Below are 22946 nucleotides of genomic sequence, written 5' to 3'. Positions count from 1 at the left end.
GACATTATTAGCCAGAGCGACTTAGTTATCTACAGTTGAGCTAGTAGGGTTGCAAAAATCCAGACTGGAAACTTAATTGTAATTAATAGGAATAAACTGGGATTTTTAAAAATATTTTCCATCAATTCCTATAAAGTCCTGGTAAGTTTTCAATTTGGAATATTTTCCAGATTCCCCAAATGAAGTTTTCATGGAAACTTTCTAGAAAGTTTGCAACCATTTGAGCAAGTGAGGGCCTTAATCAAGGTCCCAGTAGAGGTAACGTGGTGGTGCTGGGATTTGAACTCGTGACTTTTTGATCAGAAGTCCAACACCTTAAATCACAGAGTTCACACTTCATGAAAAACAGTTCAATCACTGCTCAAAGGTCAACTATTGGCAATATTACAGTATGGGCTGAGCCTAACAACCTAAATATATAATCACTGTTTAAACTGGTCAATCAAATCTTAAGAGACAAGCTCAATGGTCTCGGCAAAGACCTGGCAAATTTCCATTTGACAAAATGTTTGCGCTCACCTGCGCAAAAGACATTTAACTTCAATTTTTCACAACACATTTCATGTTCTCATTCCATTCCTGATAAAAATTATTGTATATTGTATAGACAAAAGAACTGGGACACCTTTTTTTCCCCCCAGTCATATGTAGTTCTTTCCCAAACTCTTACCATATAGTTTAAGGCACACAATAGAATTTATTCTTTGTAGCATAAATATTTCTCTTTACTTGAACCAGGAGACCCAAACCTTTTCCAGCATGACCGTGCACAAAGCCAGCTCCATGAACATCTGCTTTACATGATTTAGAGTGGAAGATCCTGAGTGGCCTGCTACAGAGATCTGACCTTAAACATTATTGACCACCTTTGGGATGATTTGGAACACTGATTGCAACCCCAGGCCTCCATCACCTCACCTACACCAGTACCTGACTTTACTAATATGGCTGAATGAGCACAAATTTGCACAAACACGCTTCAAAATCTAGTGTAATATCTTCTCGGAAGAGTGGAGGATATTATAACAATATACGGAGACTAAACGTGGAGTGGGCTGTTCAAACAATAAGCACATACAAATCTTATAGCACAAATACAGTAGGACGTTATGTGATTTTGGTGTAACTTTTAAACCTGCATTAATGATTCATGATCCCTTTAAGTGAACAAGACTGGGATTAAGTGAGTGTATGATTAAATAAGTGTTGAATGTTGCCGAGAAAGTGTGTTAATCCACAATGTAGACCTGTACAAGACAAACTATCCCACTGTAGCCAAGAACTAGGAACTGACCACAATCTCTTAATAAATGCAATCATTTTAAGTAACAGACTGCAATTTACCATTACTGTGACTCTGCCAAAATTGTACTCAATTAAATCATTAAATATGGAGCCAAATATCTACTTGAATGGAAGTGAAAAAAGCATCTACATATAAATTATATTAGACAAGTATTCAGTAGTATATATATATATATATATATATATATATATATATATATATATATATATATATATATATATATATATATATATATATATATATATATATAGTACAGACCAAAAGTTTGGACACACCTTCTCATTCAAAGATTTTTCTTTATTTTCATGACTATGAAAATTGTAGATTCACACTGAAGGCTGGATATTTATCGTTTATTTCCTCATACACTGCAAATCTTCCAAAAAATAGTGCTTAAAGGCAGCAAAAAAAGGACATGTGAAGTGTTTTCTGTAGTTTTCACTGCTTTAAACAGTAATTTCTTTCAAGGTATGAGACCATTGGTTATTCCAAACGGTACTGAGCGCTAGTACCAAACTAAACTCTGTATTACGTTTCCTGTTTACACTGTTGCACTTTATATTATCAGGGCAAACAAACTAAATCTAGCACAGTGGTTGGGGTCTCAGGTGATAGAGGAAATCAATTCCGAAGCTCTCAGGGTTGTGTATCAAAAAGAGGTTTTTATTAACAGAGATAAAAACTGAGCAGTTCCAGAAAAGCACTGAACATCACACAGTCTGAGCACACTCTTTAATACTTTTCTAACACCATTTTTATCTCTATAAAAAATCCAAACTTTCCATCATTTACCAACTGGATTTCTTTTCAACATTTTATTATAACAGTGGCTAATTTAATGTTGACCATTAAAAAAATAACCACTATGGTGCCTTCATGACCTTGACATTGAGTGGCAACACACATACACTATATAGACAAAGGTGTGTGGAAACCTGTCCATATCAGCAATGTTTGCACAGTTTACTATAGTGCACATTCTTTTGATGTCACCCATATAAGGATGGGTTCCCCTTTGAGTCTGGTTCCTCTCAAGGTTTCTTCCTCATATCATCTAAGGGAGTTTTTCCTTGCCACTGTCGCCACGGCTTGCTCATCAGGGACAAACGCACACCATTCACCTTCACTGTTGTTTTCTGTAAAGCTGCTTTGAGACAATGTCTGTTGTGAAAAGCGCTATACAAATAAACTTGACTTGACTTGACTTGACACTACCATGTCACATCCTCACTGTATCTGTTTCTTCTCTATATACTTATATAATCCTTTATATATATTATATATTTTATATATATAATATAGGAAAATAAGTATTTGAACACCCTGCTATTTTGCAAGTTCTCCCACTTAGAAATCATGGAGGGGTCTGACATTGTCATCGTAGGTGCATGTCCACTGTGAGAGACATAATCTAAAAATTTTTAGTATGATTTACTATTTGTTTGATACAGCTGCAAATAAGTATTTGAACACCTGAGAAAGTCAATGTTAATATTTGGTACAGTAGCCATTGTTTGCAATTACAGAGGTCAAACGTTTCCTGTAGTTTTTCACCAGGTTTGCACACACTGCAGGAGGGATTCTGGCCTCTGAGAAACACGGAGAAACACGGAGTTTGAGCTCCCTCCAAAGCTTCTCTATTGGCTTTAGGTCTGGAGACTGGCTAGGCCATGCCAGAACCTTGATATGCTTCTTACAGAGCCACTCCTTGGTTATCCTGGCTGTGTGCTTCAGGTCATTGTCATGTTGGAAGACCCAGCCTCGACCCATCTTCAAGGCTCTAACTGAGGGAAGGAGGTTGTTCCCCAAAATCTCGCAATACATGGCCCCGGTCATCCTCTCCTTAATACAGTGCAGTCGCCCTGTCCCATGTGCAGAAAAACACCCCCAAAGCATGATGCTACCACCCCCATGCTTCACAGTAGGGATGGTGTTCTTGGGATGGTACTCATCATTCTTCTTCCTCCAAACACGTTTAGTGGAATTATGACCACATCTGACCACATGACTTTCTCCCATGACTCCTCTGGATCATCCAAATGGTCACTGGCAAACTTAAGAAGTGCCTGGACATGTGCTGGTTTAAGCAGGGTCAGGTCATTGACCAGCTCCTCCTGTGTAGTTCTGGGCTGATTTCTCACCTTTCTTAGGATCATTGAGACCCCACGAGGTAAGATCTTGCATGGAGCCCCAGTCCGAGGGAGATTGACAGTCATGTTTAGCTTCTTCCATTTTCTTATGATTGCTCCAACAGTGGACCTTTTTTCACCAAGCTGCTTGGCAATTTCCCCGTAGCCCTTTCCAGCCTTGTGGAGGGGTACAATTTTGTCTGTAGTGTCTTCGGACAGCTCTTTGGTCTTGGCCATGTTAGTAGTTGGATTCTTACTGATTGTATGGGGTGGACAGGTGTCTTTATGCAGCTAACGACCTCAAACAGGTGCATCTAATTTAGGATAATAAATGTAGTGGAGGTGGACATTTTAAAGGCAGACTAACAGGTCTTTGAGGGTCAGAATTCTAGCTGATAGACAGGTGTTCAAATACTTATTTGCAGCTGTATCATACAAATAAATAGTTTAAAAATCATATATTGTGATTTCTGGATTTTTTTAAATTTATTTTAGATTATGTCTCTCACAGTGGACATGCACCTACGATGACAATTTCAGACCCCTCCATGATTTCTAAGTGGAAGAACTTGCAAAATAGCAGGGTGTTCAGATACTTATTTTCCTCACTGTATATATATATACACACACACACACACACACACACACACACATCCGTCCATCCATCTATAAGGATTCATGTGTGCTTGTGGTTTGAACACCCCATTCCACATTTGGTCCCGATATACTGTTGAAATATCCTCCACTCTCCTGGGAAGAAGTAACATTAGATTTTGGAGTGTTTGTGGAGATTCGAGGTCATTCAGCAACAAGGGTGTTAGTAAAGTCAGGTACTGATGTAGGTGAGATGAGGAGGCCTGGGGTGCAGTCAGCGTTCACATTCATCCCAAAGATGTTCATAGATCAGAGCTCTATAACAGGCCACTCATGATTTTAAACTCCAACTGATATAAACCCATAAACCATATGTTGGCTTTGTGCACAGGGGCATTGTCATGGTGGAACAGGTTTGGGTCTCCTAGTTCAAGTAAAGGGAGATTTAATGCTACATTATTTATCATCTATTGATGAACATCCTTTAGCAAAAATGATTAAAGAATGACAAAAAAAATTTAGATTTTAGAATAGATCGTTGAAAGACTCGAGTCTGCTCTTGCAGAGCCTCACATTTACCCAGCCGAGTTTCTCTCTGTGCGACTCTATTGGTGGACTCGACATCTCCAGTTGACCAATCAGGTGGCGTGTTGTTGAAACGCTCCTAATGTCATATCAGGTCTAAAGCAGTCAGGCAGTATTGGGTGAGTTAATATTTTTTCCCCCAATTTTATGCGGTTTAAACAGCACTTATAGTAAATATTCGGAGCGAATATCGATTATTGATCGGTTGTAAGGTCTGAACAGGACTTGTGGTGTTTGGAGTTTCTACTGGGGGAGACAGTCGCCGCGTTGCGCTCGCCGGAGCGCCATTATTACCACCGAAGAAGCGCGCGGCGTCCTTCTTCGGCGCTTCTTCGCCCTTCGCTCTGTTGTTGTCAAGTGTTTTACAGCGACTCGACGCACTCGGTGCCATCAGCCTCCCTCCCCCTCCATCACCTGGCGTAAGCTGGCGCTCTGAGCATCTGACGCCGCAGATCTATTTGTTCCTGACGGTCGGCGACATTTCTAGAGATCCTCCGCGTTAGCACGGTTGCTAACGTTTGCAGCTAGCATGCTTATCCAGCTAGCATGCTTATCCAGCTAGCACAGACCCGGCTAGCTAGCCCAAGGCGTTGGCTGTGCTTTCTGACTAGCCTGCAAGTTATTGCCACACTCCTGAATTTGTCCATTAGTACAAACTATTTTCGCTGTCCTCCACACCAAGGGATCTATGATTGAGAATGTCCTAGCGGACAGGAAGTCTCTTCACCCTTTCCCTTTAGAATCACTTTTGGGCGGCTTGGCCAGTTTAGTCCTGTCCAGAGGTTACCGAATATATGTGAAAGACACCTTCTCAATGAAAAACAAAAAACTTGTTACGACATAACATCAAAATAAAACATATGCTTCAATGTACTGCTTATACTCAATATGACCCAAGTGATCAGGGACGCATCTGGTGTTGGCGAAAAAAGCAGAAGTTGCTTGATGTTCGGTAATCATTCAAAAAATCTTGATGTTTCATAGAATCTGGTGGAATTTTAAAGTATGCATTACTTTTCTCCTATTTATAAACCCCATAAAAGCAAATTGTTTGCATTAGTTCAGTGCAGGAACTTCTTTTGTAACCTGAAGAGGGCGCTGTTCTTGAGTTCATTGAGTCTAGACTTGTTTTTGGCACCCTTTCAATAAAGATGGGTCAAAGATCTTTTTATGGATAATCGGCATATTTTTGTTGCACCTCAATTTAATAAAATTCTCATTTTTTATTGCCGTAAAATAACAAAATAAATTCGCCACCCCACACGGTACTGATTAACTGCGATTTGTTTATATCTATATTTTGCTTGTAAAATATACAAGCCTGTTCCTGACAGTTTGTTACACCAGAATGTAAATATTGGGGGTCTCGGATACAGTGGTGGGCTGTTTGTGTTACCTGGGCCTTCAGTGGTGTCCTACCTGAATCAGTCCACCTCTTAATAGCATCATTATGACACCATGACTATAGAAACTAGAAGTCGAGCGAAATATGCTGATTTATTATTACAGATTTTCTTTTTCCCTTCATTTCATTAAATCTGACAGTTAATTCATAAGACATGATACAGAAAATTGCTTAAACACTTATTGAACAATACAAGCCTCTCCCCTAGCCCCACCTGTTGGTACGGGAGAGGTGTTTTCTCTCGCACGGTTTGGTGAGTCGGATGCGCCTGCTTAACAATCGTCCTAATTTGCAGCGCAATCGTCCGATCAATCGTTCAGCCTCTAATAGGAACTAGCAATATTATAGAGACTCAATATAACAGAGCGCTGGATCACTGACTGGTATCTCATACATTGAGAATAAATGCGTTACTAAAACAAGAAACCCAACTAACACAATTTAACAAATCTCCTTTCACTATCCACCACATATACCATCTCTAGCAGAAGCATCAACATTGGGAACACCCGGGAAATGTTTGCAGGTGAAAAAACGCTGCTTGTTTTTTATACGCACAGTTGTAGCTCTTCCGGTTTCCCTGTTTGGAGGCCGAATAAAGACTACTGACAAATGCTGGTATGAGAAAGTTACGTTCTCTTGTGCACGGTTTGGTGTGTCCGATGCGGCCGCCTAATAATTGGACGAATTTTTCAGCACAATCGGACGATGCTGATTAATTAGGTCGACCTTTATCTGTGCCCAAATCGATTTCTTCTGTCAGCTATTGTGGAATGAAAAAAAAAAACAGCTATTAAATCAACATTAATATATATACAAGCTTGTACTGTTTGCTACAGATGCTGTTTGCGAGCTCTGACTTGCGTGCTCTCTGGCCGTCCAATCAAAGGACGTGAAAATACTTTTGACCCTGGCAACACGTGATGACCGAAGAATGATTGGATACGAAACTCGAATCTAAACATACACTACCTGATGCAGCGCAACCAAGAGAAAAGCTATGAATTGAGGAGAATAGACTTTTGGTAATTATTGGTCAAAGATTTCAATATTGCCACCGAGGCTGCATTATGATGTGAACAATAACTAGCGCTTGTGACCTGGTTGCATCGATTAGCCATAACATCAATTCTCTATAGTTAATTAATAGTGTGTAGATCCTTCTTGCTCCACCACAAGCGGCTCTGAGCCGCCGAGGCCTGGACCGCACAAGGCCTCTGAAGGTGTGCTGTGGTATTTTGCACCAAGATGTTAGCAGCAGGTCCTTTTAAGTCCTATAAGTTCTGAGGTTGGGCCTCTATGTATGATGACTTGTTTGACAAGCACATCATGCAGATGCTGAGAAGACTATCTGGGGGATTCCGAGGCCGATTCAACACCACGTTCCTCAAACCATTGTTCTATTGTCAACAGTTTTTGGGTGTTCGGGTATATAATCCTGGTCTTCGTTCATCTTAACTCATGAATCTTAATTAATTATGTTTGTTACATCCATATAAATAGCAGGATCCAAGGTTTTCAGCAGAACCCTGACCAGTGCATACCAGGTACACTTAGTTTTGGAGCTCCTCTAAACCAGTTGTCTTAATCGCCACAAATGGACCCTTTGCTCAGATTGTTAGACTTGCCCATTTCATTTGCTTCCTAATGCATTCCACACATTTTTGTTGCTGCACTTGTTTTTTCACATCCCCAGTCAGTTGTTATGGCTGAACAGTGTACATAAAGCGACATTGGTATTTGTTCAGGCACAATATTTCAGGTATCGTGTATGCCAAATGAGACATCGGTCCTGTTCTTACTATTACAACTCACTCTGGCATGTTGTCTCCCTTAATGATCAGGCGTATGGCAGACTATACCCGATATTTCACCTCAGATTGAGACAAAATAAATCGACCACGAGACGCCCCGGATGTCTCGTCCTGATTGGTTATCTTTGAATCTTTGGTTTAACAAGGTTCTCCTTTAAAATAATAAAGTACTGCATGTCCTCGTAGTTCGAGTGGACTTGCTGTGACATAATATTCACCACGGGTCACTAATAAGGACCTAAAGCATAGTTTGCACACACGTATTACAAAGTAGTAACAGGATCCTAATGCGTAGCCGTCAATAAGTGAGGCATGGGAACAAATCGATTAAATCACTGGAACCGGATCATTGAATCTCAGCCACGAGTTAGTAAGGCGTGGGAACGAGATCGTTAAGACGCGGAGATGCGATAATTGTCATAGCTTGCGAATGAGATAATTAACTGCTGCCTTGCAGCGGCCACTTGTTCAATTAGTTAAAATGTAGACATTGTCGTAACTAGTAAGTGTAACTATACGATCACTAGACACTATTTTAAACTAAAGAAGATGAAGATTAGTGGTAGATTTTGACAACAAATACACTATATGGACAAAAAGTATGTGGACACCTGACCCTGATATTATAATTTTTTTTATAATAACCTCCACTCTTCTAGGAAGATGTTGTACTCTATTTAAGAGTGCGCTTGTGGGGATTTCAGCCACAAAGGCGTTAGTAACAGGTACTGATGTAGGTGAGGAGACCTGAGGTGCAGTCAGTGTTTCAATTCATCCCAAAAGGTCAGTAGGGTTGAGGTCAGAGCTCTATAGCAGGCCACTGTAGAGCTTCCACTTCAGCCTATGAAGACTGTATGGTCTTGGAGCTGGCTTTGTGTTAACAGTTCGAAGGCACATATGGTTTGAAAAGTCAGATGTCCCAATACTTTTGTCCTTATAGCGTATTACGACGCCGCCGAATCAGCTGTGAAATCGCTGCACGTGTGAACTAGGTTTATCTTTATTTGACATTTTTATTGCTGAAATTGTAAACAAGAATATCCGTGAAAACTAAACCCATTAAGTGCATTTAATTGCCATGTTAAATCAAAATACAAATACAGTTTAAAGGTCTCTCCGCAGGGACTCATAATTGTTCTCACACGTGTATTTATCGGCCGCTGCAGAGGGACTTTTCGAGCGCACTGTATATAAATGAAAATATAAGAATCAATTTTCAAATGACTTCAAAAACGGTAACCGTTTATTTTTTATGTTTCAGTTTGGAAACTTTCTGCCGTTTTCATTTTCCTCCATTTTTTATAGCGTCTCCAGAGTTTAGCAGGCGGCGCGTCAGTAATGATTGTCTGTGGGAAACGCAGTGCTTCGTGTGTGGTTAAATGGAGTAAGCTGATTTTTGTAATCGTTACAGCCGTAGTGTGAACGTAGCAAAAGTCGCGATAGTCGTTCCTGAACTCATGGTCATGCTTCAGGATTCAGTTCCAGACGTAACCCTCCAGTAAACCATCCTAACCCTCTAAACTAAAAGTTCTACCTGCTTGTGTGTTTGTTTTAGGCAGGCATGGAGAGCTCGTCAGTGTACATGTGTTTCCCGTGCTACCGGGAGTTTCCTACACTTGAGGAAGTGCTGACACACCAGCTGACCTGCACTGCTGAGAACACACAACCGTTGCCTGTTGGTGCTGCCATCGAAGCTGCTGCCTTAGAAGCTGCTGCCATTGAAGCTGGCCTACCACAGGTGCTTTTCTCTCTTTTTTTTTTTTTTTTTCTTTCACTTTCACACAAACGCATACACTCAGCTCATTCTGTCTGTAAATGACTGAAAGTAGACTAGATTAGTTTTTTGCTTTTTGAACAATTCCACATTTATTCCCCATTTGTTTTCATAATATCCTCCACTCTTCCTTAATGTTCCACTAGATTTTGGAGTGTCCTTTCACTGGCTGTTGGAACAAGTTTGCTAGTTCAAGTGAGGGGAAATTGCTATAGGGGGACTTCCTATATAATTGTGCCTTCAACTTTGTGTAAGAGTTTTTTGAAGAAGGTCTGGTGCCAGTATCATATTGTCTATGCTACTGCTACTAGGGCTACTTCTAGGGGTGTCCGTCTATTGCTAATGCTATAATTTCATTGCATAAGAAATTAGCCTCAGTATCGTTGTCTTGGATCGCTGCATCAAATCTCAAAACATTATTAATACTCACTGAAGCTGAACTTGAGATCTGATGCTTAATTCTCAGTCAGTTTAATGACTGATTAAAAAAAAAAAAAAAGAAAGTTGCATTGAGCTCATTTATTCGACGCTCCGTGTGTCGCATTAGAAAACAGAATGTATTATTGCACACAGCGTTATTAAATTAGACTAATGTCATCAAACAGGATGTCCCTGGCAATGGAACGGATGTTTTTTTTTTCTCTCGGATCTTGGCTAATTTTCAACCTTATTGCCACGATCCTATATAGCTTTAGGCACCGGTTATTACGCGAGGTAATTACATACGACGCTAGCGAATGCCTCTATTTAGTTGAATCAGATTTTTTTCCTGACCCCCATATCCCCCTCTCCCCCCCCCCCCCCTAAATGGTGCTTAAATGCACAGCTGTAATTATCTGAAATAGGCTCGAACGTTGAAAGTGTTGCTTTTAGGCCAAAAAGATATTTGAAATGTAAATTGAAGCGTAATTCGGGGGTTGTGTATACTTCCTAATTTTCCCCTCATAATTATAGCAAGAAGAGTGTACACTCGAGTATTTGCCTTTGTGTGCTAATATTGGCGAGCGCGCCGCACAATATTGATTTATCGTTCCCTAAACGAGTAACTCGCACGAGCCTGCCCGAGAGACGACCTTAGATAACCTTATACGGTGGGACGTTCATTCGAATTAATGAATTTTCTTTTAGTAGAGTGTGTGTATGATGGAATGGCAGATAGAGACTCATAGAGGCCTCATGGTCAAAATCTAATTGATTTTGAAAGATTTTATTTGTTTACTTAGTTACTTGGGTATTTTATATATTTTTTTCTGAACAGTAATATGCTTTGATTTATGATATGACAAGATTGTTATGAGAGCAGACATTGTTGTGGATTTCAAGACAAAAATATCACAGGGACATCAAGGTTGCGTAATGCACTAGCTGGCCATCATTGCATATTTATCCGAAGCAATTTCAACAGTTGTAACGATGTTTAATAATGTAATCTCCTCAGGTGACTACCAATAAATGAGAATCAATAAACCCCTAAAAAACAAAAAAAAAAACCCTAAGCAACAAAAGAGCTGAATCCATTTTTTTTTACTCTTGATTCTCTCTCTCTCTCTCTCTCTCTCTCTCTCTCTCTCTCTCTCTCTCTCTCTCTCTCTCTCTCTCTCTCTCGCTTTCTAGTTCTCTCTCTCGCTTTCTAGTTCTCTCTCCCGATTGGATCTTGCCTGTCACTCTATATTCTTTTGTGCCTAAAGTTAAATGCTTCATCAATGTTTCACGTCCAATTTTTCTGCTAGTGAAGTATAAATAAAGTCACATTCATGAAGGTGTAATAAATAACAGCCCGATACACTATATGGACATTGTATAGAATGTCTTTGGTTGCAGTAGTATTAGAACTAGCATAAAGCCAGCTCCATGAACATATAATTTACATGGGTTGGAGTGGAAGATCTTTAGTGACCTGCTATAGAGCTCTGACCCCAACCCTATTGAACACCTATGTTATGTATTGGAACATCAGTACCTGACGTTACTAACGCCCTTGTGGCACAAATCTTCAAAAAACACACCCCAAAATCTATCAGAACATCTTTCTAGAAGAGTGGAGGTTATAATAGCAGCAAATGGGGACTCAATGTGGAATAAGATGTTCAAAATCAACCTCGGTCAGATGATCACAAGCCCTTGCCTTTATGTTTGCGTTCTCTTTTTTTATTTCCAAAAAACTGTGATTGATTGATATCTTTTGTGTGCGTAATATTTACTCCTATCTTACCCGCTTCAAAAGACTTTGTTAAAAGCCCGTCTCTTTTGTGCTCCAAACTAAATACTCTGCCGTCAGTTGCGATAGGGTACGAACGCGGCAACTATTTTTAAATGCTGGCACAGCACACAGCTGGCAGACGGCTTTCGCCTCGTCAGATAAAGAGGATGTCGCAGACTGTTCCATCGGATTACTGTAATACAACCCCCCTGCTGGGTCCTTCCTAAAGAGTCTGCACTTAATAACGGTATTGAATGTGACACGGGAGGAAAAAAAAGAAGCTGCGAGTGTGTTTACGCTCCATAAGGTTCGCGATTAGAAAGCGGCATAAGGGAATGGTCTTTTGAGGTTTTCATCTTTCTTGCGACGGTCCCGTTTTTTTTGGAACGCGTTCCAAAAAACGAGCAGACTTGGTGTTTTTGCGCTGAACAAATTTCAAACGGACACAAAGCAGCACGTTAGTGCGACACATTAGGCAACAGGCTTTATATAAGTCGTTTATAAACGTATATGTTTTGCAAGTACAACTCTGAACGAGAATATTTGTAAATTCTCAATTGAACAAGTCTTGAATTGTTCACTTTTTCCTCTCTATTTCAGTTGGAAGCTCAGACAGTGTATGTTCCTGAGGTTCAGACTGAGAGGAAATCTGTACCGTCCTCAGATGTGCCACGTGTCCTCTACCAATGCGCTGACTGTGAACTCTTATTTGATGCGCTCATGCTATGGCAGCAGCACCGAAAGCTCGGGTGTTGTATGGAGACTGGACCTGAGGACGTCGCTGCCACTTCAGTGCCACAACCCATCGGTCAGGAGGTTACACCTGAGAGCGAGGTGGTCTATAATGTCCAGCCAATTGAGTTGGAACAAAGTGAAACCAAAGACGAAGCAAGCTTGGAGACTTTTAGTCTGGCGAACACAGAATTACCAGAGGCAAAAACGGAAGGTGACCCACAGCTGAGTTTGCTGAGTAGCGACGATCCCCCTGAACCCACTGCAGAGCCCACGCCTCAGGAGGCCGAGAGCACAGAGCCTGTCCAGGAACCCAGCCCGCAAGTGAGACGGAGAAGCCAAAAGAAGGCCAAGCCTCCCTCCAGCCTGCTTTGCGTGGAGTGCGGGCGCTGCTTTAGCTTGGCGTCCGAGCTGGTAACTCATCGCAAGACTGCGCACAACCTGAGAGAGGCCATCCATCGGTGCAACGTGTGTGGCGAGGGCTTCCTCAACACCACGCTCTTCCTCTACCATCGCAAACAGCACCGCAGTCTAACGCAGGAAGATGAGCCGAAAGAGGTGGAGGTGCCCCAGCTCTCCACCACCTTGCTGGAGGCTCCAGGAGAGGGGCTACTCTTGCTTGCCACTGCCGGTGAGGGTCAGAGTCTGATGGAGATCACCACTCTGGAGCAGACAGCACCCGAGGCTGTGCCCATCTCTCAGGTAGAAGTTGAACTCGATCAGGAGATCCGAGGCGAGGTCATCCATTCGAGCGAAGATGAACCGCTGCCTCAGGCAATCGAAGGAGAACAACTAGAAGAGACAGAATTCGAGGGGATCGTCAACATGGACGAAGAGGAAATCGAAGGCCGAGCCGAGCCCATGAACGAGGAAGTAGTCGAAGAGAAACAAGTAGAGATGGAGAATAGTGATGCGGACATGGCAGAGACAGGCGAGGCCGCATCGCCTGTGCTTTCCACTCCCCAGAACTTCCTGTGTAGTCAGTGTGGATGCTCCTTCAATTCCGCTCATGAGTTAGCAAAGCACCGCAGTAGCGAGCACGGCCTGGCGGAGGCGCTGCACAGTTGCGTAGAGTGTGGCCAGGAGTTCATGAGCACCACTCAGTTTCTGTACCATCGCAGAGAACATCGCAAGGACGTACCGTCTCCTTCTGCAAGACTGAACTCCACTCTCACGTCTCTGGCCAAACACCCTGCTGTGTCCCCTGTCCTTCTGCTCCGTCGGCCAGGTCAGTGGCTGCTAAGATTTATTTATTCTATACATGCAGTAGGAGATACAGAAAATTTCACAGCTGGGTTTCAGAACTACATCTTTTCAGTTCTTCAGCTCTTCAGTATTTTTCTATTCTGCACAGCCCTAACAGTAGGGTCAGCTTTCAAGGCAAAGCATTTAGTATAAATGTGCTCGTTTGAATTGTATCTCTCCACATAATCAACGAACTAATAATCAGATTTTTTATATAAAAAAAAAGAGAGAAAATACATGATTTGACATTTATGAACGGCGTCACAGGTGTAATCACTTTTTGTATATTTAGTTGTTTTGTATAATCGCGATGAAACACTATGAATTTTACATGTTCAAGGTTGTACGTGAAAGCAGTAGCAAATAATAACACACAGCGAAGTGAGTCAGTGTTAGTCATTAGGAGAAGATAACAGGAAGCAACGCTGTGCACAAGAAGCATATGCAATTACGAGCGAGTGCAAAAGCACGCACACACTTCGGGGTAAATTAACGAAAACAAGCATGTTTTCATTTAGTGCACCATGACATTAAGTGTATTAGGGTTTGCAGATGTTCATAAGTTATAACTATATGGATGGAATTTTGTGGACACCTGATCACAAGATTGGTATGTTTTTTTTTTAAACATCCCATTCCACATTTAGTCTCTGTTTGCTGTTATAATAACCGTCACTCTTCCACTAGATGTTCCACTAGATCTTTGGCGTGTGCTTGTGGAGATTTGTGGTCTAACTGAAGGAACAATTGTTTTCTACCGCATCCAAAGACATCCTACACAATTGTGTGCCTCCAACTCTGTAGTCCAGGGTTCCTGCGAGGTCTTAAAAAGTCTTAAATTAAGAAAATGTCCATGTAACTCTTGCCTCTAATGAGCATTGAAATGCTTTCGCAGCACTTTAGAATGTTTTTGTTAGTTAGTTTCTGTGTTGGGGTTTTTTCTTTTTTTCTTTCTCTACTACGTATAATTTGCTGTTTTATGATTAGAAATGAGACCAACATGCAACAGCCAATCAGCTTTCTGTTATTGGGGCGAATCTGTGGAGATTGTATCAGAAACGTAAAAGGAATTTTCAGATATGGGGAAGTGCTGTGATAGTAGGGTATCTGCAAGAGTGAAAGGGAAAGTTTATAGGGCTGTGGTGAGACCTGTGATGTTGTATAGATTAGAGACAGTAAAAGACAGGAGGTGGAGCTGGAGGTAGCAGAGCTGAAGATGTTAAAGTTTTCGTTGGGAGTGACGACGATGAACAGGATTAGAAATGAGGGACAGCGCATGTAGGACGTTTTGGAGACAAGGTGAGGGAGGTGAGATTGAGATGGTCTAGACATGTGCAGTGGAGGGACATGGGGTATATCAGTAGGAGAATGCTGAGGATGGAGCCACCAGGAAGGAGGAAAAGAGGAAGGTCAAGGAGAAGGTTTATGGATGTGGTGAGGGAAGACGTGCAGGTAGTTGGTTTGAAAGGACAGAGGGGTATGAAGACGGATGATCCGCTGTGGGGACCCCTAATGGGAGCAGCCGAAAGATGATGATGAAGTGCAAGTTTAGTGATACTTGACTTGAAAAAAAAAAACTGTATTTAGGACTTGGTCAGTTGCTAACAGGATGCAGCTGGTCTCTGAATCTATTTTTAGGACATCTTAAACCTTATACATCAAGAATGAATGGAAGCATTTCAAGTAGTCAGATAGGATTTTGTTGTCATTTCAGCTATATACAGTGCAGTAGACAATGTAACGAAACAAAACGTTCCCCCAGGACCAAGGTCCTTCCTATTCATATTTCCTTTTCATTACTTCCTTTTCTCTTATTTTTTTTATTATAAAAGGAAATATCACAATTTTTGTGATGTTGAATAATTTGACCAAAACTACCCATTTTACAATCTTGTCTCTCGGTATATCGAATAGTTCTGATGATAAAAACAGAAGTAAAAATTCTTGAATTCCCTTTCGCCCCTTCAGAAACCTCGACCGAAACGCCGCTGCCCGACGCTACGCTCGAGGCCACAGCCAAGCTGAGCCGCGACTGGTCACGCACGCCGCTCCCTCACGAGTGCCCGCACTGCGGGCAGGGCTTCACGCGGCGCAGCCTCCTGCGCGAGCATGTCTTCCAGCACACAGGCGAGAAGCTGTTTAACTGCAACCTGTGCAACAAGAGTTTCCCAACACCCGCCGGCCTGCTGCGCCACAGCCTGTGCCACGGTCCGCCACGCTCCTTCACCTGCCCCGTCTGCACCAAAACCTTCTCTCAGCCTGCCTCGCTCAAACGCCACATGCTCACCCACGAGGACGGCACTGAGAGGAGAGGCCAGGGGCGCAGCAAAGGCAGAGGACGTCCTCCTGGAGATGTCCGTCTGCTCAGTTGCCCCGACTGTCCTGCCAGCTTCAAGCTGGACGCACAGCTGCAGATGCACAGGTGGGGAAGTCACTAAAAAGCTTTTTACAGGAAGTCAACTTAGTTCCTTTTTATTATTTTATTTTTTTAACAAACCCGAGGTGTGCATAAAAGGACAGTAGAGTGCAATGACATCAGAGTTGAAACAAATGTTTTATAGGCGCTCGTTTAATATTCATTCTCGCCGAAGTGAATAAATTTCCAGAGCGGCGCTTTTTACCGAAGGAGAAGGATTCTCTTAAAAAAAAAGAAGAAAAGAAAAAGTCGGTTTTAACATTTATTCTTGCATTGTCCTTGACTAAATAATTTAATACTTGCCCTGTCGCCGCACTGTTATGCTTTTTAATAGCTTTCTCCTTGAAACTATGTCGTTAAAGTGAGATATTGTGACAGAAAATTTTATATTGCCTTATATGATTAGCATATCGTGAATTTTCTTTTTTTTACTCCCCTCACTTTCACTTCCATTCCCCTTAAATATGAGAAAGTCTGCTTCTAATCCAGATGTGACGGCTGATGTTGAACTGCAGGTAGCACATGGCTGTGCAGACAGAACACGAGTTTCGAGCAGGGAGTGTATGAAGCGTCACCCTTGACCCGTCTCATTAGAAGGCATGACCTCATCAAGGCATGTCTTAGAGATATTAATCAGCCAGTGTCAGTCTGCTCTCCAGAGGTCCTTTTTCAGATTATAAATCCAGTGAGAAGGGAATTTCAACCCTCAGATCGACTCGGCTCTGACAACTGTTGTTCAGTTTACTGAGGTTGGGTATTAATGGGGAAAGGCGGCTCTGTGCTCCGCATAATAACATCCTTTTCTGGGTTAAAGCAGCACCCTTATTCCATCTACATTGTTATTAAAGTTCTACCGGCCTGGACCTTCTTATGTAATGACAGTTTATATATACAACAGTTGTAAAGGTTTTTGTTGAGTTTTTTTGGGGATGCACTCTCACATTTACGGAGTCAAAATATAATCTGTTGAGGCTCAAGCAGGAAAGCAATTCGACCCTGAAACGACCCAGCCGATATAGTGAGCCTCGAGCGATTTAGGACAGAGCCGTAGCGAGTCCAAAGGGCAACATGTTTTACCTGAACTTTAAGACCTTCTCAAAAACAAAACATGAACCAACGTCTGTCGAATTTGGACCGACTGATGCATCACGATGTGAGTCAGACCCGAAAATGACAGGATGACTTGCCTGATGATGATTCTGTGGCTCTGGAAGCGTTTCACATTTGTTGTTTTTGTTCTTTTTTTTTTTTTTTTTTTTTTTTTTTTTTTTTAAAGAATTTTTGATGTGTATATATATTTTTTGGAGCGATACAACAAATGCCTACAGCCCTCATGGCCTGTTTCCAACTGTTCAACACGAGTCTGCTGTTTGTGAAGATGTGAACAATAGCAACATGCTTGATGCAGCAATTGAGCACAGCCGAAAAAAGGAAATCAAACTATACAAAAAAAAAAGTCAATCAATAAATAGATTAGATTAAATAAAATTAAATATTTTATACAGTTGTAGCATTTATTTTTTCTCTGTACTTGAGTACATGCTAGTACATGAGACCATCTGTTTTATTCTATTGTGAATATGTACTGAGGTACCTAATACACATACTTAGCTTAATAATACTGTGCTTCTACATTCATTAGCTGTTTTTTTTTTTTTTTAGGTTTACTTGCCATATAGGAAGACTTTTCAGGTATATAATTACTGACTGCGGCCTTGCAGCTCTCTGCTATTTGTCACCCCCCCCCCCCCACCCGTCCATTAATCCATTAGTGGACAAGAAATCATCGCCGGTCCACCGCTGACCTGATGTTATTTGGATGATGCATGTGAGGTGCAGGTCATATTCCCAGCCACCTCAGTGTCTACATGTACCATGTTCATTTCAGACACATTGTCCCAAATACAGACGAATCTTACAGTATGAGACTTACAGTGCGATTGTTAACCGATTGAGTCGAACACATTTGAATAATAGCATTTGATTTGTGTCTGTGTTTTTTTCTTTTCCACCACAGGCTGCTGCACACTAGTCACCCTTTCCCCTGCACCATTTGCGGACAAGCTTTTAAGCGGCGGAAAGAGCTCGACCTGCACTCTCTGATGCACCAAGGTCAGAAGCCAGCGCAGAGTACATCAACTCACCGTCAATGTGCTTTGCTTGTGTATTATATGTTGGCCAAAAGTATTTGGGCACCCATATGTCAGTCTTCTCACCAAACTCCCAAATAAAAATCCTGTTTTAGCACAACAATGTACCTGTGTACAAAACAAGCCCCGTTAAGACATCGTGTTCCAAGGTTGGTGGGGATTAGAAGAACCCGAGTCATCTGATCTGCACCGAACCCTGACCTCAACCTCACTTGAACACCTTAGGGATTAATATGCAACTCGGGCGTCAAGATCCAGCCTCAAACTCGTGAGTTTAAATGAGCACAAATCTAGTGGAAAGTCCTCCGAGAAGAGTGGAGCTTATTATTGTCGGGTGTCCACATACTTTTGGTCGTAATGTTTTAATATTTTCTCATGATGCCTGCCATGTTGCTTCTGTCGGTCCCTTTTTCACCACTCGTTCACATTCTGAGATTTGGAAAGAAATTAAACCCGGGCACAGTCTTTCCTCACTATTGTTTGGCTATGACAGCGTAAGGCAGCGTATATACACACACACACACACACACACACACACACACACTCAGGTGTAAGTCTGTTCTTCGAGTGCTCTTTCTCCCTTTCCCGTTTTTCCCGCGGACCCCCTCTGATGAATGTCCTCTTATCGATCGGTCCTCAGACGGCAATGGATAAATGGGGTCAGAGGTCACATTGATTAGCTGCACATATTGATAAGATCAGCTGCTGATCAGTCACTTTCTCATCAGGCTAATACCACTGGGTCGAGTGTGTGTTTGTGTGCGAGAGAGAGCAATAGTTTGAGAAGATGGCAGTTCACTTATGTAAGAGTGAGCGTTTGAAGACTGTAAAGGTCAAGCTCTGACAAGCGCATCTGCATCCAGAAGTTCTATCTATCTTTGTATTTTATTCCTCTTTTCCCCACTCATGTCTTTAGATAAAGCTGAGAGCACGGTGTGCTAATGTTTATATACCACTTTCTGCTTTTCCTTTTGATAAGAGATGCATGTCTGTGTTTTGCTTTTTGTTCCTCTCCACCGTTCCTCTTCGTTTTTTCCAGATAAGGAACCCAAAGTATGTGTGTGTGTGACAGAGATTTTCCTTCTTGCCTTTGTAGATAAGTGACAAAACCTGTATGTGCTTTAAAGATGCATCTCTCTTCTCTCCCTCTGTTTCTCTGCACCTTTATCACCCTCTCTTTCTCTCCTCCCCCTAGGCAAGAGATCTATTGTGTGAATGTAGGTTTCAATGTTTTAACTTCTGGTGTAATCCCTTCTGTAGATAAGGAGCCTGTGGTGTGTGCTCAGTGTGGTTCTCAGTTCTTGAACCAGGCCGTATTGGATGTGCACATGCAGCGCTGCACAGGAGTGCCGACTCAGCGGCGGCGTTATAAAGGTCATGGGCGTGGCCGAGTCGGTGGTCAGCTCGAGTGCGATATGTGCGGCCACCGCTGCGTGACGCAGGACGGTCTGGACCTGCACCGGCTGTCGCACACGGGCCAGACACCGCTACGCTGCCCTCTTACACCCTGCAGGAAGCGGTTCGCCTCCAGCTCGTCCCTGGCACAGCACGTGGTGGCGCACTGCCGCGCCCCCCTGTCCAAGAGGAACAGCCCGCGCCGATTCACGTGCAATTACTGCACCAAGGAGTTTTCCTACGCCTCCACCTTCGCCGTGCACATGCGCACGCACACGGACGAGAGGCCGTTCGAGGTGAGCTCTAGTTTCTACAAAGAAAACCCCCAAACATGTACTTACAATGTACTTACGGTCACTTCATTATAGTAAATTTAAGGCGCAATAATCATTAAAAATTTGTACTCGCGCAGACTTCAGCACAGTTTTCTGAAGTCCTTTTGGTGCCGGAAAATAGTTTAAAAGTTTCAAAAGCTCCAGTCTGGAATGCTTTTTTATGTCCGATTGTGCCTCCTGTCAGTCATTCTATTGACACACTACTCTTCTTAAGACATTAGATCATGGCGTTGGAGATTTGTCAACATAATTGAGGGAAAAATATTTATTCAAAAGCGATTCTATCTACTTTAAAAACGTATCTACTGCACTGTAAATGTAAATAAAAAAATAGAATTTGTATACATATTAAAAAAAGATTACATTTATTAATTTGATTATTTAGGTTAGATTCAACTTTATAGGCTCTGTCAATGTACAAGCACAGAATAGCAGTATTTATTTATTGATTGATTGATTACTAATTTGATTGAAACTAAGTTGCAACGTTTACTTAAGAGTCTTACATTCTGTTCCTTATTAATGAATTATTTCCCTATACCAGCACACCCTGAAAACAGATCTTGACACGCGGTATAAGATGCAGTACACAGGCAGCATTTCTCTGACGGACGCACCAGAGACTAATAGTGTACTACTGATGTGTGTGAGAAAATACACATTTCTGTATTAACATAAAAAAATAAATAAAAAAAATAACCACACTTTTCAGGAGAGGAGAATATTATATGCATGACAGTTTTGGCCTATTACTCATTTTAAAACTTTATTTTTAGCTCATGCAGCTGTAAAGTTGCTCAGTGTTGGCTAATGCATTCAAAGATGTTCAGGCAGTAACTGGTTGAGTGTAATGAGAATGATTATTTTGCTCAGCTAATGCTGCCATCTGTTACGCTGGCTTTTTATTTTACCAGGTGACAAACAAAACAGGTATCGGATTTAAGAAAAAAAAAAACCTATACTTTCACATTTAAGCACATATTTGAAGAATTTTTGTTTGTTGGATATAAAATGACTTTTTAAATGGTAGGATTTGAATTACTAGATTTAGGCTTATAGCACTCTCAACCTCCTGTACGTAATGAGTTTGAGAGAGAAGCACACACAAAACCATTGTTCTTATTTGTGTTTGTGTAACAAAAGCCAGACTTTCACATTTACTAAAAAGGGGATTATATATATATATATATATATATATATATATATATATATATATATATATATATATATATATATATATATATATATATATATATATAATTTTGGTCCAACAATATTAGTCAATCTAAGACTGTTATTACAATTAAGAAGCCCAATCGATTCAAACCCCTTTTACTTTACACAACTGCTGCTCTCTACTTTCATTGTGTAACAGAGAGGATAAGCTTTTATCCGCATGTGTGCAGTGAAACACTTCACTCTGTGCGAGCAGATAAGGGCTTGCTTCTATCCAGCGTAGCCCGCGTGCCAATTTGGCTTGGAGAAACAAAAGTCCAGAAACGGAATCGGTCCTCCCACACAGGCAAAAATGCACCGTGTGCCAAAAACGACTTGCTCGTTTTCTTCATGAGCAGAATTATGTAACGGTGTCATATAGCGGTAGAAATTCTCCTTCGCACACTGCGAGCAACTCGATAAGCAACAGGCTGTCCTCGGCTCTCCTCGGCGTTACTGAACCCCAGACGTTTATTTTGACGTGCGATTTGAGCGCGTCCTTTAAATGTCATGGTTTGAAGTCTTTCAGTATTTGAGTCAGTATTACATCGTTTTTTTTTTTTTTTGTCTGATTTTTTTCCCCCCTATCCACTCTTTTAGTGCACTCATTGCGGGAAGCGTTTTCGGCAGCTCCCCCACCTGCAGGACCACGAGCGTATCCATAGTGGAGAGCGACCGTTCGTGTGCTGGGTCTGCGGGAAAAGCTTTAGCGTGGCGGCACGGTTAGCTGAGCACGCCAGGGTGCACAGTGGAGAGCGCCCGTTCACTTGCCCTCGTTGCCCCACCGCCTTCCGCTCACGCCCCAATCTCCACAAACACCTCCGTCTGCACGGCGACGACCCCGACGTCCCAATCAACGACGCCAACGCAGACCAGGATTCGGCAATACAGACCATCCTGCTGGTCCAGGAAGCACACTCACCCACATCTACACTGGCGACTACCTCCACCACAGTGCCCATCATCCAGGAGGGCACTCTGTTGCCTGAGCAGCATGGCGCCTCGGTAGTGTTCCTCCATAATAACATCGCAGTGCCTGCAGGCAGCATGCCCACCATATCAGTGGTGGCCGGTCAAGAAGTCCCACACACCATAGAGTTTATTATAGAGGAGACTGTGTAGAGCGAGAGAGACCGAGAGAGAGTGGAGTGAAGAAAATTGAATGGAAGGAAAGACAGAGAGATTCGCCAGTTGTGAAATAGCTTCATAGATGGCCACATAGATAACTTAAAGGTTATCTAGACGAGAAAGAGAAGGAAAAAGAGAATGAGCCCTAGGTTAAACCCTTACAGGATAAAGCATTTCTCTCTGTATGTCTAAGAAAATGTTAGATGATGCTTGGCTTTAATAGCTGTTGCTTTTCATTTCTTGCTTTCTTTCTTTCTTTTTTTTTTTTTTTTTTTTTTTTTTTTTTTTTCTTTTTTTTTTTTTTGGACTAGCTGAAACAGAACCCATCGACTATGCCGAAATAATACGGAGGAAAATAAAGCACGGCGTTTTATGAGCTTTGTATATATATATATATATATATATATATATATATATATATATATATATATATATATATATATATATATATATTTCCACCACTCTTTCCCCGTTTGAGTTTGTCGTTATTACATTTGGCATGAATTGCTCATGAAGTTTATAG

The 22946-nt window shown here is 41.7% G+C and overlaps 1 protein-coding gene across 2 annotated transcripts in view; it reads left to right on the top strand.

Moving 5' to 3' along the window:
- Window positions 1–22704, top strand: part of znf574 (zinc finger protein 574) — a 76667-nt gene extending 53963 nt beyond the window's left edge. Inside the window, exons 2-8 of one of the 2 annotated variants that reach the window (XM_083536373.1) lie at window positions 4291–4733; window positions 9389–9571; window positions 12408–13767; window positions 15753–16206; window positions 18218–18312; window positions 19611–20041; window positions 21896–22704. In XM_083536373.1, the coding sequence (XP_083392499.1) occupies window positions 9395–9571; window positions 12408–13767; window positions 15753–16206; window positions 18218–18312; window positions 19611–20041; window positions 21896–22417 (3039 nt within the window). In that variant the 5' untranslated portion in view covers window positions 4291–4733; window positions 9389–9394 and the 3' untranslated portion in view covers window positions 22418–22704. Of the gene's footprint in view, window positions 1–4290; window positions 4734–4760; window positions 4785–9388; window positions 9572–12407; window positions 13768–15752; window positions 16207–18217; window positions 18313–19610; window positions 20042–21895 lie in introns of those variants that run through there. The other variant, XM_083536374.1, reaches the window with a different exon arrangement.
- Window positions 22705–22946: the final 242 nt, after the last annotated feature.

Source organism: Silurus aristotelis (assembly GCF_946808225.1).
Source record: "Silurus aristotelis genome assembly, chromosome: 1".
In the NCBI taxonomy this organism is placed as follows: Eukaryota; Metazoa; Chordata; class Actinopteri; order Siluriformes; family Siluridae; genus Silurus; species Silurus aristotelis.
The sequence above is the reverse complement of the archived record's forward strand: the minus strand, read 5'-3'. Positions and strand labels throughout refer to the sequence as shown.